The sequence below is a fragment of the Macadamia integrifolia genome, chromosome 8 (assembly GCF_013358625.1).
Source record: "Macadamia integrifolia cultivar HAES 741 chromosome 8, SCU_Mint_v3, whole genome shotgun sequence".
NCBI classification, from domain to species: domain Eukaryota; kingdom Viridiplantae; phylum Streptophyta; class Magnoliopsida; order Proteales; family Proteaceae; genus Macadamia; species Macadamia integrifolia.
In genome coordinates, this window is record NC_056564.1 from 15,899,683 (window position 1) to 15,927,614 (window position 27,932).

At 39.7% G+C, this 27,932-nt stretch overlaps 2 protein-coding genes and 1 non-coding gene across 8 annotated transcripts; 2 read left to right on the top strand and 1 right to left on the bottom strand.

Moving 5' to 3' along the window:
* The first annotated feature begins 4,334 nt into the window (after positions 1 to 4,334).
* On the top strand, positions 4,335 to 7,018 carry LOC122087085 (UPF0676 protein C1494.01-like). 2 transcript variants are annotated; one of them, XM_042656071.1, is made up of 5 exons: positions 4,335 to 4,523; positions 4,786 to 4,978; positions 5,933 to 6,013; positions 6,235 to 6,296; positions 6,595 to 7,018. In XM_042656071.1, the coding sequence occupies exons 1-5, from the start codon at positions 4,446 to 4,448 to the stop codon at positions 6,751 to 6,753; spliced, it is 573 nt and encodes a 190-aa protein (XP_042512005.1). In that variant the 5' UTR covers positions 4,335 to 4,445; the 3' UTR covers positions 6,754 to 7,018. The 2 variants fall into 2 exon arrangements, with proteins under 2 accessions (XP_042512005.1, XP_042512006.1); XM_042656072.1 differs by lacking the exon at positions 6,595 to 7,018 and having other exon boundaries at positions 6,211 to 6,588.
* Positions 7,019 to 11,936: 4,918 nt separating this feature from the next.
* On the top strand, positions 11,937 to 21,611 carry LOC122087084 (2-oxoglutarate-Fe(II) type oxidoreductase hxnY-like). 5 transcript variants are annotated; one of them, XR_006142649.1, is made up of 12 exons: positions 11,937 to 12,119; positions 12,382 to 12,574; positions 13,532 to 13,612; positions 13,844 to 13,895; positions 14,738 to 14,859; positions 16,557 to 16,657; positions 16,795 to 16,853; positions 18,992 to 19,048; positions 19,227 to 19,272; positions 19,538 to 19,643; positions 20,694 to 20,773; positions 21,219 to 21,611. XR_006142649.1 is itself a non-coding variant. In XM_042656070.1 (11 exons), exons 1-11 carry the CDS (start codon positions 12,042 to 12,044, stop codon positions 21,283 to 21,285), a joined length of 936 nt encoding a protein of 311 aa, XP_042512004.1. In that variant the 5' UTR covers positions 11,937 to 12,041; the 3' UTR covers positions 21,286 to 21,611. The 5 variants fall into 5 exon arrangements, 1 of the variants encoding a protein (XP_042512004.1); XR_006142650.1 differs by having other exon boundaries at positions 19,538 to 19,553; XR_006142652.1 differs by having other exon boundaries at positions 19,456 to 19,553; positions 21,219 to 21,250.
* Positions 21,612 to 22,693: 1,082 nt separating this feature from the next.
* Positions 22,694 to 22,767, bottom strand: TRNAI-UAU. Its single transcript has one exon. It is a non-coding gene; the product is annotated as a tRNA-Ile (tRNA).
* Positions 22,768 to 27,932: the final 5,165 nt, after the last annotated feature.

A 27,932-nucleotide genomic window follows, 5' to 3' on the forward strand; every position in this document is an offset into this window, starting at 1 on the left:
AATACTAGAAGATATGCTCAGAGCTTGTACAATGGAAATGAGTGGTAGTGAGGAAGAAAACATACCTCTTACTGAGTTTGCGTATAATAATAGTTATCAAGCCATGATCGGAATGGCTCCATATGAGGCATTGTATGGCAGAAGGTGTAGAAATCCCTTATATGGGGATGATGTAGGAGAACGGAAAATGCTTGGGTCAGAGATGATACAAATGACTTGTGATAAAGTTGATATTATTCATGAGAAAATCAAGGCGGCCCAATCTCGTCAAAAGAGCTATGTGGACAATCACAAAAAAGATATTGAATTCCAAGAAGGGGAGAAAGTGTTTTTGAAAATCTCTCCTACCAAGGGCTTACATAGGTTCCACAGGAAGGGCAAGTTGAGTCCGAGATATTTTGGCCCATTTGAGATCTTAAAACAGGTTGGCTCAGTGGCATATATGCTGGCCCTTCTACCATCTTTCAGCAACATGCACAATGTATTCCATGTTTCAATGTTGAAACGATATGTATATGATCCATCACACGTGCTAGTCATGGAACCAGAGTACTTAGAGGCTGATATGAATTTATGAGGAGCAGCCTGTTGAAATCCTGGATCAAAAGATAAAGACTCTTCAGTATCGATTCATTGCTTTTTAAAGGTGCGATGGGCCAATCGTTCACTTGAGGAAGCGTCCTGGGAGAAAGAAGTTGATATCTAGGCTAAATATCCTCACCTTTTCAGATTACCAGGTAACTTCAATTTCCAGGATGAATTTTTTAAAGAGGGGGGTATATGTAGAGCCCTGCTCTTTAAACTCGATTTATTGATCGGTTAGTTCGATTTGGTCTTACAGAGTCTGAACCTAAATGGGTTGATGCCGGTGCCTCGTGGTACATGATGGCAAGGGTGACGTCGAATATGGGGTGGCTAGATGAGATTGACCCAGTACCCAAGATGATCCGCAAGTCTAAGCCGTGCCCTTACACGTATCACAAGGCCAAATATGAATAAAAAAGTACGTTATCGTATTTGAATGATAGGAACTTTATCCACAACACGTGGTGAGAGTGAAGTACATGTTATGACCCCATTTTCCTCCAAAATGCAGTAAGATTGGCTTGTTTGGCCAACTGGTGGGTGTCACTGGTAGGTGCGAGACCCACCAGTGTGACCCACCTATTGGGATATTCTGGACCCCAGCATGCTCGGCTTGGATGAGCACGTGTCTCGACCTCCTCATCGTAATGAGGTCTTGTATGCCCAATGATGTTGGCTACCTCGCCCGAAAATGCGGTTTAATGTGATTTGGTTCATAAATGGGCAAAACCAAACAGACCCTATAAGATATTTATAACATTAGGGTATAAATAGCCTTATAGCACTCTCTCCCTCATTTATGATTCTTAGCAAAGTGGGTGAGAGGAGTAAAGAAGAGGGAGAATAGAGAAGAAGGAGAGAAGGAAAGGGAAAGGGGCTCACCCCTTTCATTCTGGAGCTGCACCTCGCCTTTCTGTCGCTGGAATAGTGACCGGTGACGTGAGTTCTTCATTTTGAGGTAAGTAACACCATAAACCTTGGGATTTGATGAAATCCTCTTCGAGTATGTGTGAATCTAGAGGTTAATGAAGTCATTATATGTTTTCATTGAAGTATTTAAAGAAAGAAACAAAGATTGGAGGTTATTGAATTAGCATTTGAGTTTGAGAAGAGGATTCCAAGATTTAGGGTTTTTCCAAGTAAATGTATGATTTCTTCTCCCAAATCTTATTGTTGTCTTAGATCCATGGTACAATCAAGTAGATGAAGCTTAGAATATGTGGAAAATGATGTGGGAATTACCCTATTGGGGTTCCAAGAGTTGAAATGGAAGAAAGGAGAAAAATAATAAAGTTCGAGAGAATCGACGGGTGCTTGACCTGCCGGTGAGACCTACCAGTCACACCTGCCCCCTCGGGCTCTACCGATGGGTGAGACTAGTGGATGCCTGATCGGTCGATGTGACCTACCAGTCATTCCTGTACCTTTGGTTCTGTCGACGGGTAAGACCGATGGGTTCCTGACCCACCTGTATGACTCGTCGGTCCAGGCAGAATTCACAGATGGTTTCTCCTACCCACCTATATGACCCACCTGTAGCCCAAATGAGCTCCGATTAAAACCAAACTCACCAACAACCTTCTTCGCACTATTATACGCATAATGACCATATTCTACATTGTTTATGGTCTCGATTTGTACTTATTTCTAAACGCTTTATCTGTGCTAGGTTTCGAGAAACTCATCTTTTCACTCCGGATCTTTCATGTACTGCGAGTGCTGATTCTTCCACAAGAATAAGTAAGTTGGGAGAGAATTTGATTCTTAATTTTTTGGAGTGTTTTTGACATCCTTCGCATTCATGGACTATATTAACATACCGATTGCCATGCTCATGCATATGATTGATAAATGAGTAATGCATTAAAACAGAATATGTATATCTTAAATTCTATATGCATTATTATATGTCGAAATCTTGAGAATGGAATATCATGTGATGTTTATAATGTCGGCTTACCGATCATGTGTGGGATTTCTAAATTAGATTCCGTAGTCGGCTTGAAAAAAAATACATTGGTTCACTGTGGAATGGGACATGAAAGAACTATGCAGTTGTCTTATCTCATGTAGGAGCATGTGGTTAGGATTTCATATTCTCTCGTGCTACGAACCTTCCCAATAGGGGTTTACGTGTTGGGTTATCATTGGGGGGAAGCGTCGATCACTGACCGTCGTGGTGGTTAGAAGCACACCTGGTTGATCATTAGGGCAGTTGAAAACCTTAGTGATATATTCAAAGGGTCAATCATACTGCTTTTAATTTCTGCTGTGGTTAGACCATGATTTATATTTCTGCTATGGTTCAACCACGATTTAATTTTTTTTTAGTGCTCACAGTGGGCCTTCTCCGACAACCCTATGGGCATATCGTGGGATGAAGAACGCGTTTCGAACCCGAGGCATACGTGCCTGTGGGTTGTGAGTAGCACGTTACCTATGACCTATAATGATTTGTTTAGGTGGACCATGATTAAAATGAATCTCATGCATATAGTACCATTTGAATGCAGTTGCTTGTGTACGTCTTTCTTTCCATTTACTGGGCTAGTGAGTTCACCCCTCGTGTACACACTTCTTTAGATGAATTTACAGGATATTTTGTAGAGGAGATTGTGCCGGGTCCCACTGACAAAACCCTAGTGGGGGATTGGTAGGTCCCCGAAGAACATGAACACAATGAAAGCTGTCCGTGTGAGGGTTGTGTTGCAGGGCAACAATGATGGATTCTATTGATTATATTCCTTTTCGATTATTTTGGGATATTTTCTTTTTGTGTTCTTGATATTTAAATTGCTTTCTTATGTAAGTACTATGCCTATGGGCCCACATGTAATTATGCTATATATAACAATTTGGGTATTAAGAGTATATGAGAAATTTCAGTTAATCATTTATGACAAGACTTCCGCTGTAACATATTATTGTATTCCATTGATCATTTGTGGTTTGTAGTGCTGTGGTTATTGTATCAAATGATCCTGGTGATTTGGGTTACCCGGAGGGAATCCGGTCACCGGTTCGATTCTATGTGAACAGGGGCGTGACAATTGGGACCCTGCTTCCACTCGGGAGGGAGAGGTTTGCTAATTTGAGACCCTGGGGGTGTGTTCATCGCTGCAAAATGTAAGTGGGGCTTCTCTATGTCTGCCTGTGCCACAGAATTGAAATGCATCAGGGATGGTCTGCTTCTGGCACTCGGCCTTGGCCTTCGAAGTATTGCTTTATTCTCATATTGCCTCCCTGCGATCGCTTTCCTCAATGGACATTCAAATTCTCTCGATTGGGTTGCTCGTGCAATTGTTTTGGACATTGCCAACATTGTGTCATCCTTTATACATGTGCTGTTTCGTTTATTCGCCAGGATTTCAATTCCTTAGCGGATTTTTTAGCCTCGTAATCTCGAAAGCTCAGGTTCTTCCACGTTTGGTGGATGACCCCACCCCTTTTCATTGTAAATCAATCTCTTGTCTCTTAGACGTGGCTTCCAGCGTTCGTCTTTCTTTGAATAAAATTTTTGTTTCTCCGACCAAGAGAAAAAAAAAAAAAAAAAACTGTATTGTATGATTTAACACGAGGGCCCATATCTGTTGGTTTTTATTATTATTTTTTATTATTATTATTATTATTATTATTATTATTATTATTATTATTAATCATCACATAGGTTTAGACAAGGACCCACAAGGGGTCATCAGGGCCCACTTATTTAATACTACTACCATTTTCCTCTGAAAGATAGAGCGAAACGGGAATACCCTCCCAGAGTCCAGTTGACGATCCTTCGCTGCTCTTTCACCCAAAAAACAAATCCTTCGCTGCTGATTGAGAGACAAAGTAGACAATAATAAAGGAAGGAAATGGCGGAAACTCTCAAGCTCCCAGTTATCGACTTATCCTCAACGGATCGCATATCGACTGCTAAATCAATCCGCAGAGTTCGATCTTCACGCCTTAACAATTTTCATTTTCATTTCCTCCTGATGTTCGACGCTCTATTTGTTTAGGAAAGAGTTTTTTAATGAAGCAATTGTGATAGTAGTGATTATCTTGCTCTGCCATAGATTGAGATCTTTGTTTATAATTTGATTACTTTCTCGGTATCTAGCACCTCGAGCACTTTTCTGGGCTCTATTAATGGCGGTTGTTTGTTTATTCTAAATTTTCTTTCTAAGCTGATACTGAAATAGGTATTTTCAGGCATGCGTGGACTTTGGCTTCTTTTACCTTGTAAATCATGGGGTTGAAGAGGAGTTGTTTAAGAGAGTGTTTGAAGAGAGTAAAAATTTATTCTCACTTCCCCTGGAAGAGAAGATGAAACTGGCGCGAAAGGAACAAAGAGGTTACACCCCCTTTTATGCTGAGAAACTGGATACTTCCTTGAATTCCAGAGGTTTGTTCTCTTATATCAATATCTACACTCTTGGTTACCTCTACGCCATTCCTGGGGTTTTAAGATATTCTAATTTGTTATGGCTCTCATAGTCTCTTCATGGTCTGAACAATATCAGAACTATTTAGGTGATGGGATGAATGATCAATGTGCTGGAGATGGGATGAATGATCAATGTGCTGGAGATAAAACATAGAATGAGGACGTGATACCCATCAGCTCAATGGTGTGAATTGGGCCCATTATTGAGTCATGTAGTGTATTTAGTGAGAATGAGAAAATTTAAGGCATTAACTTGGGTGCCAAAGGTGTCAATTGAATCCAGTGCCAGTTTGTGTGGTTCTTAACTAGACTCCAAGGCCGAAATTTATGGTGTCAATTTATGGTAAGCATGTGGGTTGAACTGTCTGAGTTTGGCTCGAGTATAAAAAGAAACAGAAAAAAATGAACCCCCACCCCCCACCTCCCACCCACCCAAAAAAAACAAAAAAAAAAAGAAAAGAAAAGAAAAAGAAAAAGAAAAAGAATTATAGCTATAACGTTGCTTGTGTAACATTATAGCTATGCATCCATTCTAAGTTATAATTTTGATGTAGCATTTGCTAGTATATGGTGTATTGATTATACTGTATCAGAGGTTAGCTTGTTTGATCTATAAATTTGACTGGCCTTATGCAAACCGTGGCAGCTGGGCAACGGAGCCCTGCCATATTACCATTTCCTTGCATCTATGCTTACTTTTGGTTGTTTCTCTTGGATATTTATCATGCTGCAGAATAGAATAGTTGATGTGGCCCTCTTTTCCCATTAAAATTGTCTTTAGTTTTTCCTCTAAAGAAAAACGACATGGTTTATAAACTATCAACCAGTAGTTCTCTTGCTTTACTTACTAATTGAGTTGAATGGCTTGGGAAAGTGACACCAGACCTGATCATCCATAATGACTGAAAACAGGTGACCTAAAGGAGTCTTTCTACATTGGTCCTGTAGAAGGCAGTATGACTCTAACTAATCTGAATCAATGGCCTTCAGAAGGTAATTTATGTTTCTATCTTAATTATTTTTACAATTATAGAGGTTTTAAATTGATTATTAGTATTGATTAACAAGAATAGATTTCCACTGATTTCTCCATCTCATCTGACTTCCTTTGCCTTATAAATTCTCTATTACTACATTTCCTTCTGTGCCTGTGAGAACATCTTTTTGTAAAGAGAAGTTTTCTTGAGCAGAATTCTCAATGATGTTTTGGCTAGGAAATTGTAGAAGCTCTGCCATCTTGGAAACTCACAATGGAATCTTACCATCAGACAGTCCTGTAAGTTCTAACGGCTCTCTTTTTCATTTTTTTTTTTTTAACTTCAGCATCTTCATAATAATCACTACAGCATCTTTATAATATCTTTGACCTCTGCTCTAATCTGTTTTAAGAGATCTTTTTGGGCCTAATGAGGTTAGGTTCTTTAGGAGTGTGCCAGTCTATTGTATCCTTTACTAATGGGAACCATTTAAGCTGGATGTAGTATTGTACTGAACCAATAAGTGAGCAGGATCTGCTAGGGTCTGAAAATTCTTGAGGCTTTGTTTTTTCTCTTATGACACTGCTGCTTCTGAAGTCTGCAGTGAACCGGGGTGGGGGGAGGGATTATGCCATGAGGAGGCAAGGATTAGATACAGGTTCACCGATCAGATCAGCCAATCCTGCGCAATACTGGCTGATCTTTGAGGGAGCATTGGTGGTGTTGGCTACTATCAGCTGGATCGGTGCAGGCTGATCCCAATCTGCATAGGCCTATCTTTCTGCCCCGTGCAGTCCTGATACTTAAAACCTCGTGAGGGCTGATGTTGTGATATAGCACATCCAGACCATCCAAATTGTGGGTTTCTCTCTGGATTAGCCACATGTCAGTTTCCTTCAACACCCGCTCCATCAGTCTCCTTGTATGCATTTCTGCTCTAGTAATATTTTCGGTGTTCTTATTTTTCTTAACTAACGATGAGGGTTGAAGATTTCTCTTGCAACCATCTGACCTGGCGCTGCAGGGCCAAACTTGCTGNTCTCTCGAAGATATAATTGAGGGCTCACCTACCCCAAAAATTCTAGATCGTCCTCCTATTGTTACTCCCAATGATGTTGCGGCTCTTATCCAACAGTCGCAACAGGATTTTTAGCAACAACTACTCCAACATGGAATCCAATCGGGGGGTGCTTCTCCTCGAGCACCACCGATTGAGACACAAGGGAGTGCATTACCTGCGCTACCACCAAAGGATCATCCTAGAGGTACTCTACCTACGGTTACTCCATGGTTCTCTCCTCATAGCACACCTCCATATATATTACCCAGCATATCCTCCATACTGTCCACTGGTTGCCACTACTGTAAGGCAGGTGCCTTGAGTACCAGCAGCAGTTTGAAAAGTTGTTTTACTTTGCCCCTCTACACATAAAGACAACAGAGGAAAAGGCAAAGAATTTTTGAAGGGCTAAAGATATCTATTGGCACAATTTTGATGGCTATGGACTTGACTGATTTTTCTCAGATTGTCTAGAAGGCCAAAACTATAGAAGACAAGCAGAAGGGAAAGTCTTCCACTACACCTAGACTTTGGAAGAGGTCCAATCCCTATACAAATTCAAGCAACTCAAACAAGAGCTTCCGTAGGCTATATAATTATGGTCCATCATATCAGCAACCCTATAGATCATCGGGTTACATGCCCCGACCAGCCAGTAGACCAGGTACCACCTCTTTTACCCAAACACTAGCACGGTCCCTACGGCTCCACAACCACCTTGTCTTTCTACTGCATAGGGTCAGTTACAGAGGGCACCAGTACTGATGTAGCCTCTCAGAACAGGTGCTATGTTTACCATTCACTTGGGCATTTTACAAAAGATTGCCCATACAAGCCACTTATAGTGCAGAGTTAGCCTCCTGGTCCTAGACCCGCCTTGACTGAAGGTGGTCCACCTCAAGGAATAATGTATGCATTATCAGCTTAAGAGGTTGAGGCAAGCCCCGACGTTGTAGCAGGTACCTTACCTATCTCAGGAGTATCAAGTTATGTATTGTTTGATTCTGGTGCATCACATTCTTTTATATTTAAAAGATTTGTTAGTAAGATTGATGTGACACCCAAGACTTTAGAAAGTAAATTGATTATTAGCACACCTACGGGCAAGGTAACACAGTTAAACGAAGTGTGTGGGCCATGTTCCATTGAAATAGGTGGGAAGAAACTGGATACTCAACTTATCAAATTTAATATGAAGAATTTGGATGTTATATAGGGAATGGATTAGTTATCTACTCACCAAGCAAATTCATGCATGCCGAAAAACAAATTAAACTGGTGAGTGATGATGGTGAAGAGCTTGTGTATTAAGCGGATAAAATAAAACGACCTAGAAAGATTTTTATCTCTGCATTACAGACGGTAAAGTTATTGGAAGACGGATATCTGGGCTACCTAGCTTCAGTACAAGATGACAGTGCCTAGTGGTACATGACAGCAAGGATGATGTCGAATGCGGGGTGGCCGGATGAGATTGAGCCGATATCCGAGATGATCTGCACACCTAAGTTGTGCCCTTGCACATATCACAAGGCCATGTATGAGTAGGAAATGTACGTTACCGTATTTGAATGATAGGAACTTGATCCACAACACATGGCGAGAGTGAAGTACATGTTATGACCCTATTTTCCTCCAAAATGCAGTAAGATTGGCTTGTTTGGCCAACTGGTGGGTGTCACTGGTAGGTGCGAGACCCACAAGTGTGACCCACCTGTTGGGGTATTGTAGACCCCAGCATGCCTGGCTTGGATTAGCATGTGTGTCTCGGCCTCCTCATCGTAATGAGGTCTTGTATGCTCGATGATGTTGGCTACCTCGCTCAAAAACACGATTTAATACGATTCGGGCCATAAATGGGCAAAACCAAATGGACCCTATAAGATATTTATAACACTAGGGTATAAATAGCCTTATAGCACTCACTCCCTCATTTATGGTTTTTAGCAAAGTGGGTGAGAGGAGTAAAGAAGAGGGAGAATAGAGGAAGAAGGAGAGAAGGAAAAGGAAAGAGACTCATCCCTTTGATTCCGGAGCCGCACCTCGTCTTTCCGTCATTGAAATAGTGACCGGTGACTTGAGTTCTTCATTTTGAGATAAGTAACACCATAAACCTTAGGATTTGATGAAATCGTCTTTGAGTATGTGTGAATCTAGAGGTTAATGAAGTCATTATGTGTTTTCGTTGAAGTATTTAAAGAAGGAAACAAAGATTGGAGGTTATTGAAGTAGCATTTGAGTTTGAGAAGAGGATTCCAAGATTTGGGGGTTTTCCAAGTAAATGTATGATTTCTTCCCCCAAATCTTATTGTTGTCTTAGATCCATGGTACAATCAAGTAGATGAAGCTTAGAATATGTGAAAAATGATGTGGGAATTACCCTATTGGGGTTCCAAGAGTTGAAATGGAAGAAAGGAGAAAAACAATAAAGTTCAAGAGAACCGATGGGTGCCTGACCTACCGATGAGACCTACCAGTCACACCTGCCCCCTCGAGTTCTATTGATGGGTAAGACTAGTGGGTGCCTAATAGGTCGATGTGACCTACCAGTCATTCCTGTACCTCTGGTTCTATCGACGGGTAAGACCGATGGGTTTCTGATCCGCCTGTATGACTCGTCGGTCCAGGCAGAATTCACAGATGGTTTCTCCTACCCACCTATATGACCCACCTGTAGCCCAAATGAGCTCCGATTAAAACCAAACTCACCAACAACCTTCTTCGCACTATTATACGCATAATGACCATATCCTACATTGTTTATAGTCTCAATTTATACTTATTTCTAAACGCTTTATCTGTGCTAGGTTTCGAGAAACTCATCTTTTCACTCCGGATCTTACATGTACTGCGAATGCTGATTCTTCCACAAGAATAGGTAAGTTGGGAGAGGATTTGATTCTTAATTTTTTGGAGTGTTTTTGGCATCTTTCGCATTCATGGACTATATTAACATATCGATTGCCATGCTCATGCATATGATTGATGAATGAGTAATGCATTAGAACTGAATATGTATATCTTAAATTATATATGCATTATTATATGTTGAAATCTTGAGAATGAAAAATCATGTGATGTTTATAATGTCGGCTTACCGATCATGTGTGGGATTTCTAAATTAGATTTCATAGTCGGTTTGAAAAAAAATACATTGGTTCACTGTGGAATGGGACATGAAAGAACTATGCAGTTGTCTTATCTCATGTAGGAGCATGTGGTTAGGATTTCATATTCTCTCGTGCTACGAACTTTCCCAACAGGGATTTATGTGTTGGGTTATCATTGGGGGGAAGCGTCAATCGTTGACCGTCGTGGTGGTTAGAAGCACACCTGGCTGATCATTAGGATAGTTGAAAACCTTAGTGATATATTCAGAGGGTCAATCGTACTGCTTTTAATTTCTGCTATGGTTCGACCACGATTTATATTTCTGCTGTGGTTCAACCACGATTTATTTTTTTGAGTGCTCACAGTGGGCCTTCTCCGAAAACCCTATGGGCATATCGTGGGATGGAGAACGAGTTTCGAACCAGAGGCATACGCGCCTGTGGTTGTGAGTAGCACGTTACCTATGACCTAGAATGATTTATTTAGGTGGACCAGGATTAAAATGAATCTCATGCATATAGTACCATTTGAATGCAGTTGCTTGTGTTCGTCTTTCTTTTCATTTACTGAGCTAGTGAGCTCACCCCTCGTGTACAGACTTCTTTAGATGAATTTGCAGGATATTGTGTAGAGGAGTCTATGCTAGGTCCCACTGACAAAACCCTAGTGGGGGATTGGTAGGTCCCCGAAGAACATGAACACGGTGAAGACTATCCGTGTGAGGGTTGTGTTGCAGGGCAACAGTGATGGATTCTATTGACTATACTCATTTTTGATTATTTTTGGATTTTTTTTTTTTGTGTTCTCGATATTTAAATTGCTTTCTTGTGTAAGTACTATGCCTACGGGCCCACATGTAATTATGCTATATATAACAATTTGGGTATTAAGAGTATATGAGAAATTTCAGTTAATCATTTATGACAAGACTTCCGTTGTAACATATTATTGTATTCCATTGATCATTTGTGGCTTGTTGTGCTGTGGTTACTATATCAGATGATCCTGGTGATTTGGGTTACTTGGAGGGAACCCGATCACCGGTTCGATTCTATGTGAATAGGGGCGTGACAATTGGGACCCTGCTTCCACTCGGGAGGGAGAGGTTTGCTAATTTGGGACCCTGGGGGCGTGTTCATCGCTGCAAAATGTAAGTGGGGCTTCTCTATGTTTGCCTGTGCCACATAATTGAAATGCATCAGGGACGGTCTGCTTCTGGCACTCGACCTTGGCCTTCGAAGTATTTCTTTATTCTCAGATTGCCTCCCTACAATCGCTTTCCTCAATGGACATTCAAATTCTCCCAATTGAGCTGCTCATGCAATTGTTTTGGACATTGCCGACATTGTGTCATCCTTTACACATGTGATGTTTCGTTTATTCGCTGGGATTTCAATTCTTTAGCGGATTTTTTTGCCTCGTACGCTCGAAAGCTCGAAAGCTCGAAAGCTCAGGCTCTTCCACGTTTGGTGGATGACCCCACGCCTTTTCATTGTAAATCAATCTCTTGTCTCTTAGACGTGGCTTCCAGCGTTCATCTTTCTTTGAATAAAATTTTTGTTTCTCCGACCAAGAGAAAAAAAAAAACTGTATTGTATGATTTAACACGAGGGCTCATATCTGTTGGTTTTTATTATTATTATTATTATTATTATTATCATTATTATCAATCATCACATAGGTTTAGACAAAGACCCACAAGGGGTCATCAGGGCCCACTTATTTAATACTACTACCATTTTTCTCTGAAAGACAGCGAAACGGGAATACCCTCCCAGAGTCCCAGTTGACGATCCTTCGCTGCTCTTTCACGAAAAAAACAAATCCTTCGCTGCTCATTGAGAGACAAAGTAGACAATAACAAAGGAAGGAAATGGCGGAAACTCTCAAGCTCCCAGTTATCGACTTATCCTCAACGGATCGCATATCGACTGCTAAATCAATCCGCAGAGTTCGATCTTCGCGCCTTAACAATTTTCATTTTCATTTCTTCCTGATGTTTGACGCTCTATTTGTTTAGGAAAGAGTTTTTTAATGAAGCAATTGTGATAGTAGTGATTATCTTGCTCTGCCATAGATTGAGATCTTTGTTTATAATTTGATTACTTTCTCGGTATCTAGCACCTCGAGCACTTTTCTGGGCTCTATTAATGGCGGTTGTTTGTTTATTCTAAATTTTCTTTCTAAGCTGATACTGAAATAGGTATTTTCAGGCATGCGTGGACTTTGGCTTCTTTTACCTTGTAAATCATGGGGTTGAAGAGGAGTTGTTTAAGAGAGTGTTTGAAGAGAGTAAAAAGTTATTCTCACTTCCCCTGGAAGAGAAGATGAAACTGGCGCGAAAGGAGCAAAGAGGTTACACCCCCTTTTATGCTGAGAAACTGGATACTTCCTTGAATTCCAGAGGTTTGTTCTCTTATATCAATATCTACACTCTTGGTTACCTCTACGCCATTCCTGGGGTTTTAAGATATTCTAATTTGTTATGGCTCTCATAGTCTCTTCATGGTCTGAACAATATCAGAACTATTTAAGTGATGGGATGAATGATCAATGTGCTGGAGATAAAACATAGGATGAGGACGTGATACCCATCAGCTCAATGGTGTGAATTGGGCCCATTATTGAGTCATGTAGTGTATTTAGTGAGAATGAGAAAATTTAAGGCATTAACTTGGGTGCCAAAGGTGTCAATTGAATCTAGTGCCAGTTTGTGTGGTTCTTAACTAGACTCCAAGGCCGAAATTTATGGTGTCAATTTATGGTAAGCATGTGGGTTGAACTGTCTGAGTTTGGCTCGAGTATAAAAAGAAACAGAAAAAAATGAACCCCCAAAAAAAAAAGAAGAAGAAGAAAAAAAAAGAAAAGAAAAAGAAAAAGAATTATAGCTATAACGTTGCTTGTGTAACATTATAGCTATGCATCCATTCTAAGTTATAATTTTGATGTAACATTTGCTAGTATATGGTGTATTGATTATACTGTATCAGAGGTTAGCTTGTTTCATCAATAAATTTGATTGGCCTTATGCAAACCGTGGCAGCTGGGCAACAGAGCCCTGCCATATTACCATTTCCTTGCATCTATGCTTACTTTTGGTTGTTTCTCTTGGATATTTATCATGCTGCAGAATAGAATAGTTGATGTGGCCCTCTTTTCCCATTAAAATTGTCTTTAGTTTTTCCTCTAAAGAAAAACGACATGGTTTATAAACTATTTTCTCTCAACCACCCCCCCCCCCGCGCCACACAACCCAATTGACCCACCCCAGCAACCAGTAGTTCTCTTGCTCTACTTACTAATTGAGTTGAATGGCTTGGGAAAGTGACACCAGACCTGATCATCCTTAATGACTGAAAACAGGTGACCTAAAGGAGTCTTTCTACATTGGTCCTGTAGAAGGCACTATGACTCTAACTAATCTGAATCAATGGCCTTCAGAAGGTAATTTATGTTTCTATCTTAATTATTTTTACGATTATAGAGGTTTTAAATTGATTATTAGTATTGATTAACAAGAATAGATTTCCACTGATTTCTCCATCTCATCTGACTTCCTTTACCTTATAAATTCTCTATTACTACATTTCCTTCTGTGCCTGTGAGAACATCTTTTTGTAAACTGAAGTTTTCTTGAGCAGAATTCTCAATGATGTTTTGGCTAGGAAATTGTAGAAGCTCTGCCATCTTGGAAACTCACAATGGAATCTTACCATCAGACAGTCCTGTAAGTTCTAACGGCTCTCTTTTTCATTTTTTTTTTTTTAACTTCAGCATCTTCATAATAATCACTACAGCGTCTTTATAATATCTTTGACCTCTGCTCTAATCTGTTTTAAGAGATCTTTTTGGGCCTAATGAGGTTAGGTTCTTTAGGAGTGTGCCAGTCTATTGTATCCTTTACTAATGGGAACCATTTAAGCTGGATGTAGTATTGTACTGAACCAATAAGTGAGCAGGATCTGCTAGGGTCTGAAAATTCTTGAGGCTTTGTTTTTTCTCTTATGACACTGCTGCTTCTGAAGTCTGCAGTGAACCGGGGTGGGCCATGAGGAGGCAAGGATTAGATACAGGTTCACTGATCAGATCAGCCAATCCTGCGCAATACTGGCTGATCTTTGAGGGAGCATTGGTGGTATTGGCTACTATCAGCTGGATCGGTGCAGGCTGATCCCAATCTGCATAGGCCTATCTATCTGCCCCGTGCAGTCCTGATACTTAAAACCTCGTGAGGGCTGATGTTGTGATATAGCACATCCAGACCATCCAAATTGTGGGTTTCTCTCTGGATTAGCCACATGTCAGTTTCCTTCAACACCCGCTCCATCAGTCTCCTTGTATGCATTTCTGCTCTAGTAATATTTTCAGTGTTCTTATTTTTCTTAACTAACGATGAGGGTTGAAGATTTCTCTTGCAACCATCTGACCTGGCGCTGCAGGGCCAAACTTGCTGCTTGGGAAGGGAATAATCTCTTTCTTGGCATGCCACATGTGTCATAATTTATAATGGCAAAACCGGCCTCTTTATTTAAGCACACATCATATCAATGCTGTTTTTTTTTTGGTTAGGACTGCTGGGAAAAGCTTGATATCTTTGATTGCTTTGGCTTTAAACTTGGAAGAGAACTTCTTTGAGAAATTAGGGGCATTGGATGCACCAATGCCATTTGCTCGTCTGTTACACTATCCAGGTTTGATTTTGTTTTTTGATTCCTCGGTTTGTTTTTTATTGTTTGCAAATGGCTGTTTGTTAGAGCTCCATGTTTTGAATATGGATGATAGGTTTCTTTTGCAGAGAGGGCTTTTGAATGATCAAGTCTTAATGGTCATAGCCCAAATGGATGCATTAGTATCTTCTGCAGGCTTCAAATTATATGAGAAAACGAAAGGTTACATTTAGCATGCACAATGCATGTAGTGATTCTTGGTGAAGGTTTTCCCTTATGAATATGATGTGATCCTGAGTTTCAAAACCCTACTTTGAGATCACTATTGTCCCACTCCGAACAATGAACCTCAATTAATCAAGGATAATGGCAATGTCGTAATTTCACAGCACAAGGAGTACCCTATTTGGTAAAGAAAATAGGAGATGGGGCTAATAGGTATTTAATCTTTAAAGAAAAGGGACCATTCTGGTATTTAGTGTGGCCGGGGATTAGATAGAAATAATTTTAAAAAGGCGAGGGCATAATTGGCAAACAAAAGGGAAGGAGCCCTTAATTGTATATGAATACCTTGGTTGTCTTCAACCACCAATCGAATGCATACAACCCACAGAATAGAACTGCCATGCGGTAGTTCTAGTTCCTCACACAAGACCCCAATCATCTTATGAAATAAACAACAATTTCCTGCTTCCCAGCCCTATTGATTTCAATCTGTGGAAGTCCCAACAAATTAATATAATATGTAGAAAACTTGCTGAACCAGATACGGAAGAAGACCCACAAAAAAAAAAAAAGAGACTAGATTTGAGATATAATATAGTTCTTACAACAGGGAGGATTGTAAGGGATGAGATTCCAGGGAATAAGACGCTCTACAGGAATGAACCAATGCCCAGAATCCCAGGTCATATGAGTTAATGACCAGTGACTCCTAACAAACGCCTCCCAACTCAATGATGTTGTATGTAGCAGAAATGCAAGGAGAAACAGAGGTGTTCCAAGTAAAAACAAGTGACAGAAAAAAAAATGGGGAGAAACAAGGAAGGAAGATGAGAACTCACCGGATAAGAACTTGATTGAATCAAACAATGGAAGAAATGGGGAGGGAACATGGGATGAAGAACACTCCTGCGAAGGAGGTTCTGAAACACAGGGAAGAAAAGGGAGAGTTGGAAGAGAGAAAGGGGAGGGTGCACAAACACAGGCCGCACAGGCACACTATTATACTCAATATTTCATATCCAATCAGCTACTAATTGTGTTGGTTATTTTGGTAGAAACTAATTGTGTTGTTTACATCCATATAAATAAGAAAGACGCAACAGAAAATGGAAACTAACCCAATCTGAGGTACACCCTTGGGGTTTTAAAAAGGGGTGCAACAAGAGGATTTCCCAGACTGAATAGAATTTGGGTCTATCATGGTCACTTGTTTACATTTTTTGTACTGGATTTTTCAAAATGGAATGTGAGGCTGGGGGTTTTGGCTCTCTTCTGACTATCGGTTCAGCTTCAGCATTGACCTACATGACATGGTTTTTTTGAACCTTCTTGTTCTTGTGTTTGTTTCTCCTTAATGGTTTAATTCTTTTGTTTTTCTTTTTCTTCGTGTGAAAAAGAAAAATTGAAGAAAAAGAAAAATGTGATTAAGAAATGTCAGGTGTTCCAGGAAACTGCTTATTTGTGATTGATTGTTTGCATCTTAATCTTGATTGCAGGTGAAGTATTTGACTCCAATGAGGAAACATATGGTGCTTCTGCTCATTCAGATTATGGAATGATTACTCTTCTTGCAACTGATGGGGTTCGTGGACTTCAGGCATGTTTGATACGGATAATGTCTGACCTTAATAGTGGAAGCGGTTATGTTTATCTTTTTCTTTGTTTTATTACTTAGCAATTATTAAAATGTTGCTACTTGATTTTATCTAATAATCTTCCATTATTCTCTAACAGATATGTAGAGAGAAAGATAGGCAGCCACAAGTCTGGGAGGATGTGCAGTATGTCAAAGGGTGAGCCCTGAAATGACTAGTTTCTGAAAGCTTCTTGCTGCTCTATGAATCTCAATAAGGGAAAAATTTTAACTTCTTTCTAGATTAAACTCCAGCTAATGGACTTCCTTTTTTCTTGTCAGTGATCATGCAGCCTAAAACAATCCAGAAATTGGAAACATAGTAAATCTCCTAGGGTTGCAACTTTGAATCGATTACATTTAAACGTAGAATGTGTTCCATAGGTTGTAACAATCATCATATTGCAAATATTAAATATAAATAAATACATAAATAGATATAGAAATATTCTAACAAAATTCAATTGACTACCCTTGCAATCCAGGAGCCGGAAACCAACTAATAGATAGTCCATGCGTCCCGGGATCAGCTTCTCCCCCCGCAGCCTTGAAATGCATAGAAGAACTGGTTAGGCAACCAACTTCAGAATTGACAATCTTGATCAGGATTGGCGTATTGATCTGGTCTTTGATCCTGGTCTTTAAATTCTAGGCCCAATATAAATGCTCAAATTTTCTTTGGTTTAAAGCAGAACCTATTGATGGAATGAGAAATTTGCTTTAAGTGAATGCCTCAACATACTACTACCACCACCCAACCACGCCCCCCACCCCCCCACCCCAAGAAAAAAAAAAAAGAAGAAAAAGGAATCTGCTGAAGAAAGCTTTGAACAAAGTACATTCTCTTCTCCAAATGAACCATAGCAACACCAATCCTTTGTTCAATTTGGGGCTCCAAACAAAGCAGCACTGGCAAGTGGCAATGCAACTATATAGACAGTATTGGATCATTTTGTTGGTATATACATTTACATGCTCTATGGATTCTAAATGGACAAATTTCTCTAATTCACACTGTTCTGTTATAAATCAATGGCTTCAACTCTTCATATGCACCCTTGGTCTTTGTACCCATGTTCGCTAATTAAGGCCATAATTTTCTTTTGGTATCAATTATGAGAATATCTGCCATACTGCCTCACTTCATGAAGAATTTAGAACTTGATGCTGTTGCGTTATCTTGGCTAGACCGGCACGACCGGATCTCGAAACCCAACTCTGAGACACAACCAGCCCAACCTGGGTTCTTTGACCAACAAGGGTTGGTAGGGGCTAATTAGTTATTTGGGGATATCTTTGTAATTGTATTTTACTTTGGTAGGAGTTGGCTATAATTAGGAGATATTTGGTAGTTTCCTATTTTGTTTCAAGTTTCCTAGTTAAGAGTAGTTCCTATTTTATGGGAGTCTTCTTTTATATGTATGGTTGTAACCTCATTGCCATGCAGAGTTGAATGAGATTTGGAATATAGCATTGGAATTGACTTTACTGTTACACAGTGGTGTAGCCACAGGTCGAGTGACCTTGTCTCTTCTATCTTCCTCGTTTGGCTGTTCCTCTTCCGGCCCTCCTTTGGATATTGATCTCCCTCACCCCTTGCTCTCTCTCTCTCTCTCTCTCTCTCTCTATGATTTTGGGTGATTCCATCTACCAAGCCCCAAGCCAAAATACTGCTGGAGTTGAGAGAATTTAATCATCAATGAATTTGAACCAGTTCCTATCGCCACTTTCTGTTTCAGATCTTGAATACCATTTAATCATGTACTGATTTGGATATCTATTACTTGCATTCAATAGGATTGGGATTTTCAATCGGATTGAGCCCTTGTCTTATTAGTTCCATCGATTTTGCACAAGGAGGGTTCCTGCTGATTTTCTGGTGCTCCTAAATGGGTAAAGGTTGAAGAAGATGGTGACACTGACAGTATTTGAAGTGTCACCGTTGAACCCTCTTTAAATTATTACACCTCCCCTATATATTAATTCCATTCATATCCTTCGATTATTTTAGTTCTAAGTATGCCCTCTTCCTTTAGTTCTAATTCCCTTTCTATCCCTTCCTCAATTTAACTACCATGTTACCTTAAGATTTTGGTTCATTATGGTTCTACCAACACCCCCCCTTTATACACTTCAGATTCTTTACGGAATTGCCCTTACCATTACATATTTAACAGTTCATTCAAACCCACGGTCACATCAGAGCTACCTTGATTCATAAAGACTGTTCCCTTCTACTACCTATTTGCATTGCATCTGTTGAAGTGGAAGTTTCATTAATAAAATTTATACTTGCAGGGCTTTCATTGTTAACATCGGAGATATGATGGAGAGGTGGACTAACTGTTTGTTCCGGTAATCACTCATTCTGTAACACAGGCATTTACTTTCTCGAATTCGGTGTTTTAGCTCATGTACTTCATAGGATGAGTTTTATTGTTTGCCTGACAACATTGTCACCGATAAATTAAAAGTCCTACTTGTTGAAGATATTGTTTTGATATTTCTTTTCCCTTGCTCCTTTCATTTGCAGTTCGACATTGCACAGAGTCATGCCAGCTGGACAAGAACGCTATTCTGTATTCACTGCATCCCTATTTTACCTTTTTTGTTTGTTGTTTCAATTTCAAAGTTTATCATTCGTAGCTTCAAAATTCTGGTCCGAGGCTTTTTTAGAATTTGATCTGTGAGATCTCCAATACTAAAGTCAAATTCCTTAATGTTGTCAAGTGAGTATTGAATGTGATTTGTTTTGTGGGCAGAAAAATTATGTTAGCTGTTCCAGGTTCAGGCTCTGTTAATTGGATGGTTAGAACAACCTTACCAGATTGGCTTTTCATGCAGGCATTTTATGGAGAATGTTGGTTCCACTCACTCCCTTATGAGTTGAATATGCATGGTCTTCAACAATGTTTTACTATCTTCCATTCATTTGGGTTTATACATGCATGTGATTAGGAGTCAGATCTGTGTGGTTGCTAATCATTTCACCAAAATTATAAGGAAATAAGGAAGTTTATCGTCTTGATGTATTAATTACTTATATAAAAAAAAATTGAAATTTAGCAACAAAATATACATTTAATGAACTTGCCACATTACATTTAGAGCTAATGGCTTACAGAAGTCTATGACGTGTAAAGTTAAAGGTCATGAACTTGATAAGTAGCCCTCTGTATTACTTTTATTCAAATAATGGGTGGGTACCATGGATTTAGTTATCGGTATCTGTACCTGTACCTGTACCGGTATCGGTCTCAGCCAATACTGATACAGTACTGATATGGGATCAGCTCGTATCGGTCGGATCAGTCAATTTTACCCGTGCTTTTCATAAAATAAAATTTACCCCTGTTCCGATACCAATATCCGATACTGGATCAGTCAGGTATCGGGATTGTTCTCAGCTGATATCGATACAATACGGCCGATATGGCCGATCCGATACAATACCAAAACCATGGTGGGTACTCCTTCCTGAAACTTCCCGAGGGAGGACACAGGTGAAGTTGGGAGAGATTTTGATGATCCACCGAATATCCCGATGTACACGTCGGAGCAAGTAATTTGGCTAAAGTGAAGGCTTCAAGTTCAGGTAATCAAAGTTATCTTACAGTTTGGTAAATCGACACAAAATTTATTACATGTTGGATGCAAGTGATTTGGCTAAAGTGAGGGCTTCAGGTAATCAAAGTTATCTTACAGTTTGGTGAATTGACACAATTTATTGATCCAGTCTGGTTTAGTAATTCATAGTCAGGTCACATCATCAATTACCTCTCTGTAATATCAATTCTCTATTAATGATAATAAGTTCAGATGCCAATATTGTTACAATTTTTCTTTTAAATGACATGCATTTGAAAGAATTTCACCAAAAAAGGAAAAAGAAAAAGACATGCAGTTGAAATTCTCATTTATCTTAATGATTTGTATGATAATTTTCTTTCATCAAAGAAATATTTTTGACCCCTTGACCTTTTGGAATGCATTATTGCAGGTGGCCTATTTCTTAGATCCAAACTATGATTGCATGGTAGAATGCTTGGAAAGTTGCTGCAGTGAGGAATCCCCACCTAGGTATGTCTATACATGACCTAGCCATGCTATATATGTGGTGCACATACAGCAGGGCTGAGGTCCACCATTTGATCATATCGCTTAGTTGTTTCTTGCACTTTGGAAGCTTTGAGACAATTAGATGATCATCTGATTGATATATAGCATCACTTTGATTTGGATCCGTTAGAAACATAGTGGTGCCTTGTTTGATGCTTAGAATCTGCCTATTTAGTTAATAGGTTTGGTATTGGAGATCCTCCAGTGTGCATTGCAATTAAATGGAAAACATTCATAATCTAGATACCAGATCCATATTCAGCACAAATGATGTTGCACTTCCCCAATTGTCATGTTTCCTGGATAGATAGTGCCTCTTCTGATCCAAGAAAAAGATGTTTAATTCTTCTCTTTGAATGAATACATTTCTATTTAGAACTATGAATTGGTTTCTGCTATGTTGTAGGTTTCCTCCCATACGAAGCGGGGACTACCTGCAAGAGCGTTTTAGGGTCACATACTCTTCGCAGTAAGTATGATATCGAAGTAGTGAAAACTACTACGTGCAACAGGCAAGCAAATGAATTCACATCGAGTCCAAACCGCATTACATTCATGTCCATTAGATGTTTCTAATGGATTCATGCTTTCCATCCAACTTTATGTAAATGCTCAGAACCATGTTAGACTAACTGAAGTTGGATATTCTTAGGCTTCTCATGCTTTAAGCCATACCATCGTTATACTTTTGTTGCAAAGTACAGTTCAGTTTCAGCATTTGTAAGTTGTATGCTCAATGTCTGTAAAACTCGTTTCTGTCAAAGGGGGTTGGAGTTGAGTGAAGAACTTGAATTGCTCATCCTTATTTTGTTTCTGAACCCTAACCCCAATGCATTGATTTAGGCTGGTCTGCCAGTCTACTGCCAGACTGCCGATTTCCTACTCATAAGTTTCGCGAGACTCTAATCTATACCTCAACACTCGTTGAGAAATATAGTGCATTTAAAATTTTCTACTCATTGATCATATACCTCAGTAGGATTTAGATCCTCTCCAGCCGTGGGGGTGGCTGGAGGGGGACCGGCAAGACAAAATAGGAGAGGGAAGAGAAACAGGAGAGAGAAAAGGGGGTTTCATTTTCTCTCACCTGTTTTGGGATCAGGCTTTTCTCGAACGGCTGCACCCTCCAACGATCATCCAAGGGCTGCAGGGGCTTGATTATACATCTTAACACCTGCCAACACATGGGAATATGTGTCCAAACTTTTTCGACATTTGAATGGGTTGTTGGTGTTGGAGAAGATCTCAATCCCTTGTTTTGTGTCTTGCTGGTCCCCCATTGGAATCTAAATCCTATTCTTAAGTTCAATTATAAGCCTTCCTATGTACATGTAGAAGTACATCAACAGAGGAACATAACCAATTAACAAGTGTGTCAAATTAGAATCGAAATCGAAAACGAAGCTGAAATCGGCCATTTAAAGTTGAACCAAACTGAGGTAAACTGGTTTGATTTTGATCTGAGCTAAAATTCCTGTCTCAGAACTGAACAAGAAACGGGATAAAATTATATTTTTTTATGAGTTTTTCTTCACTTATAGAGGACATTTTTCAAACACTATAGGGTTTTAACATTTTGTCCAGTATACACTCTCGATGCCCAGATTTGAAGGGTTTATCAATGAATTCCTATTCATCTGGAATTAGGAAAACTTAATCCCTTTTAATATTTCAATAAATGTAGATTATGAATTTTATTTTTTTCTAAAGTTTGGTGAATAATGACCATTTTTATTTTTTGTTGGTGATGTCAAAAGTTAGCCCAAACACCTGAAATAAATCGAAATCGAAATATAAGAAACTGGATAAAATCAATTAAGATCAAATTGGACCAAAAATGGGAATTTTGTTCATCCACTGGCTGGGCCAAGGATAAAAAGATGGTCCCGGCGGGGCTCGAACCCGCGACCTTCGGCTCATAAGACCAACGCTCTAACCAACTGAGCTACGGGACCTATATGATAATGGTTAAGTAACTTCATAATCAACACATTACTCTAGGGTTCAGATATAACGTAAAGTTACCTTATGGACAATGATAACAACCTAATCTAAATTTACAAAATGTAGCTTCCTGTCTCCTAGCTTCGCTCCTAACCTAGACAACCAGAGAGAGAGAGAGAGAGAGAGAGAGAGAGAGTCACCGACAAATACAAGGAAAGGAAGGTCACTCCAAGGCTCTAATAAGTGAACATGGTTTCATGATTTTCATCAGCTTGAAAGAAATAGAGTGGCAGAGATGGAGATTGGGTTACTGCCGGCTGCTCTGGCATGGTCAATATTGGTGCCGACGAGTACACCGAGTGTTGAGGAGGTGGAGGAGGAGGAGGAGGAGGAAGAGGAAGAGAGTGGAGGATATCTTCATCCATGGCGGTACTGCTGATTATAGCTTGATGAACCCATATCTGGGTCTTAAGAAACTTGACGTAGTGGATGGCCTCCTCCAACATGGACACAGTGTCCATCTTTGTTCCTCCTGGAACCAAGCTCTGCAAGATCTTGAAACGGTCACTAATACGATGCCTCCTCTCCCGAGCCGCCACGCTTTGAGGATCCGTCGACAACTTCACTGTCGTCCTGCTGCTGCTGCTGTTGCTGTTGTTGTTACTCCTCTTCCCGTTCTCAGCCTTCTTCTTCTTCCCCTTGTTGTTATTAGTGTTAGCCCTTACTGATTCAGAAAGACAAACATCACATGATGATGAATAGGGTTCACTGGGATGAAAGCTCGACATAGCTAGATTGGGAAATTAGTTAGCTTTCTTCCCCAGTGCTTACAGCTAGTAGTAGCTAGCTCCACCGAGTTTAGAAGAAGAGGAGGCAAGTGAAGGTTTGGGGTTTCCAGTCCATGCTATAAATAGACTTTTCATGGGAGAGAGAGAGAGAGTATAGTGATTAATAATGTTGACTGAATGAATGAATGGGATGGATGGTCGATGGGGAATGTGAAAGAAAGAAGCAAATTTCAGGTGAGGAGTGAGTGAGTAAGGAGTCAGTGAATCCGTGGAGCAGGAATTCGAGTGGACTTAGACTCTTTTAAGTCCTGTATACGCAAGCCTATGACATATATAGGTCATAGAGGTCCATTACCATTATAAGCAGCAGGAAGAAGGTCGATGATAGAGGGTCTGGATGATGAGTGGGAAGGGTCTCTAGTCTCTTACTCTTTCTCTCTCCCCTTCACACGAACGCACACACATATAGTCAGTCTGACTGGTCTTGCTTTGTGGGTCTTTATTTATCTATCCATCTATCTGTCACCCTGTCAATACTGATGACCCTAGTTTGCATATTTGTCTTGTTTGAATCATTTTTGTTTCTATGGGTCCCACTAACAGCAGCTGCCCTAGTGGCTAGTGCTGCAACGCAGCAACGTGTCAGCAGCGGGTTCACTGCATTGTGATTCGTATGGATCAACTCCTGTAACTTGGGTGGACCCTGCACCCATGATATATGTGTATACAAAATTACCTCTTTTTTTTTTTTTTGAGTAATGATATACAAAATTACCATCCCACCTTGTGAAATCAAACATTTATGTTATGCTTTTGTGACTAAACTGGTACCAAGAGTTATTTCAATAAAACTTTTAATGTATCGGAATGGATTGGATTGTATTATGTGGGAATAGTGATAGAAAGATTATATATGATGATTTTGTTTGGTAAAGTTTTATCATTCAAATCTAAGGATTGCAATGGATATGCTTAGGGACATATACTCTTAATCAGGAAAGATAGAAGAGAATTAGGAGAAAGAGAGAAAGAGTTGTGGTCAAACTTCTTATCTATAAAAATTTAATCAGCTAGGACTCTTAACCTTAGTGGGCCTATGATTATCTAAAATGAGTGATTCATGAACCAACTGAATCAATATCTAATTTGACCTAATTGAGATTGAATCAAGATCCAATTCGACCCAATTCAATTAACAGGATGCACCTTTATTGTCTCTATATTAGTGCAAGGCACATGACTAAGTAGTAATTTCTTATTCGGAAGGTTGGTCCCTGTCTAGCCTATTTCTAATTATGAATATTTATTTATTAGGAGGGGGATGGGCATGCTGTCGGAATATAATAAGCTAGTGGTCAGCATCAATTGAGGCACGTGATGAAATATGATTCAAAAAAAATATGTGAATCATTTAAAAAAATAAATAAATAAAATAAACACAATGAGTGCTAACATATGATAAGGTGACAGCTTACAAAACCTTTTCATTTATTTATGTTTTTGGGATTGAACCCGGAGGATTGTTGTACTAATCTAATATTGGAGTGGGTTTATAAGTAAATGAAGTACTAGTCTCAATCTTTGCCGGCTTTACCGTACATAAGATGACATCAAGAAGAGAATTTCCCTAGGTTTTTCACTGTGTGTTTTTATGGGGAAAGAGTAAAGAGTTGAAGAAAATTTTAGCCCAAAACGTCTCGTCAGGTCTTCTCTTCTCAGAGTTTGGGTCCCTCCCCTCGTGGGGTCTATTCCACCCAATGCTTTGCCTATATATAGGTTTCATCATTGCCTTCTCCCCATTATAATAAGAACCCAACGTTCCAATCCAACGGTCTGAATAACAATTTCGTATTGTCAAGTTAGAGAGAGAGAGAGAGAGAGAGGTGGGGACGGACTGCGGTTATTATGACCCAGAGTTTTGGCCTTTTAAGGGAAGGGGAAGGAGGGTTTGGTGAAGCATTTGATACTCTTGAGATATCATTTTCTATTGCTTCTCCGGCCAGTCTCTCTAGTCCCTACTAAGGAAGAAAAGAGAAAAAGAATAAAGAATACCTGCTACTTCACCTGTCCACCTTCAAATCAGTCTCTCTCATTCACTCACTCACTCACTCACTCACTTGCAAAGATTAACCCCTGGCCTCTCTACATATATGTATATATACTGCAGCTACCTCTTCTTCATACGCCATTCCCACGGTCCCACCTCATTCTCTTTCTATTCAATCTTCTTTCTTTCAAAAGTAGTGGATTCCCATATTTCCACCCCCATACATCAACTCACACTTCAATCTATCCAACGTTTGTGGATTCTATACGGCTGGATACTCTCAGACATATTCCAATCTGACAGTTAAAAGCTCGAGATGGCACCGTGTCATGCACGTTTTCTTGACTTCTGGCTCTATCTGGGTGGGGTGGGGTGGGGTGGGGTTTAGAGTACTCGAAGTAAATCCAAAGTTTTAACCAAAAATGGACAAATATTTTTGTCTAAAAGAACAAAGTGAAATCCAGGGTTGGTTTTGAAAACGCCTGCAAGAGCAACATGGAAATAAGTCGCAACCACCCCCCTTCAAAACCGCCGTTTATGTATTTTTGTCACTTTTTTTTCTTTTTTCTTTTTTATTCCTACACTATTCTACTGGGCACTACTGGCCAATGGCCACTTCTAGTCCCACCCACAGTCCCACCCACATACACTTATAAATGACAAGGTTAAATCACACAACTTTCTCCTTGAAGTATCGGCTCTTCAAGGTAAAGTTACCACCACTAGGCTAAGTGAGTGTTCGTTTTTTTCTTTCTTCACTCGTTTTGCAGTCAATGCAGGAATTTAGATCATCTATAGTTTTTAATTGTGCAATCTTGTGCATTTCTCTCGTGCACACAACACATGTCCATTTTCAAAATCGTATAATTATAGAAGTTTAAGGCATTTGAGAAGTAAAAAATATATTTGAATTCCAAAAAACTTCAACAATCATTAGATTTAAAAATGCATAGATATCGCGTGCACAAAGGGAACTGGACAAAATTTGCACGATTAAGAATTGGAGAGGATTAGGATCCGTTTTCAGGGAAGGAAAAAAAAAAAGGATTAGAATCCGTCGTTTGTAGTCCTTTGGTCAAGAATTAGTGATAGTGAGTTGATTTGGATTCTGGATTTCCCTTAAGGGTTTCAAGCAATTGGGTTGGGCCGATCTCAGACGGGCTTAGTTGAGCTGAGCCGTCTTAGCTAACTGGGCTTAACTAGAGCGGGCATAGTATGAGTGAAAATCGAGCTGAGCCGTACATCTTGGGCTCTAATTGGGCTGTCATAACAAGGCAACATACCTACTTACTTTTAAACTGGCTTTAAAAGAGCCATTTTTAAAATCGGTTTTTTAAATGGGCTTAAAGAATAACACTAATAGTATAAGACCATAAATATCAACTGAGAGAAAAGATTCTTTGATTTTTAATTCTATTAAGATGATTGAGATTCTAAAACCATCTTCTGGACAACCTAAGATTAGGGTTTAGAGTCTCAAAGTTGCGGTGGATATCTCCATAGTATCTTCATTTTTGACCTCTAAAATTGAGATAAGCCACTAATTTTCTTTTTGGTAAATAGATAAGCCACTATCTTTGTCATAACTCATAATAGTTTAGATTTAACCAAATACCCATTTAAGATGATTCGCATGCGCGTTTGGTGGACCGGTACGTCCTTTCTAGGGGTGTCAACCGGTCGGGCCGGTTCGGTTTCGATCGGACTTAATCGGGCTTGAAGAATTTCAAAGGCTACACCGTGTCGCCCATTTAACTAATCGGGCTTAGTTATTGAGGGCATGGTACGCTTTATATTCGGTCGGTCGGCCTCGGGCTATAATCGGGCACCTTAATCAGGCTTTAGTCGGGCCTTAACCGGGCTACGGACATGTTTAATGTTAAACGGGCTTTAACCGGTTTTTAAACGGGCCCTCTTTAAAATGTGCTCTTATATTTCGGCCCACTCATGCAAGCCCAAAAAAATGACAAATAATTAATAAATGATACCAAATATAACCATTATTTAAAATGTGAACATGTTTTTACTTTTTAATTTGGGGGGTAAAATAGGTATTCTACAATCATTAAAGGGTCGGGCTAGGCCGGTGCACAATAGGCCGATCTTGGTCGGGTGTTAAACGGTCGGACCCGATCGGGCGCCTGACGGTCCAAGTAGAAAACCAAGACCGACCGTTTATAAACGGGTCGGGCTCAAGCCCGACACGTTTAATAAACGGTCCAGGCCGGGCTGGTCTATAAACGGTCGATCCTGATCGGTTTACTAGGTTCGGGCCACGAATTGACACCCTAGTCCTTTCAGTCAATTTGCAAGTCATTTTTTTATAATATTTTTATATTTT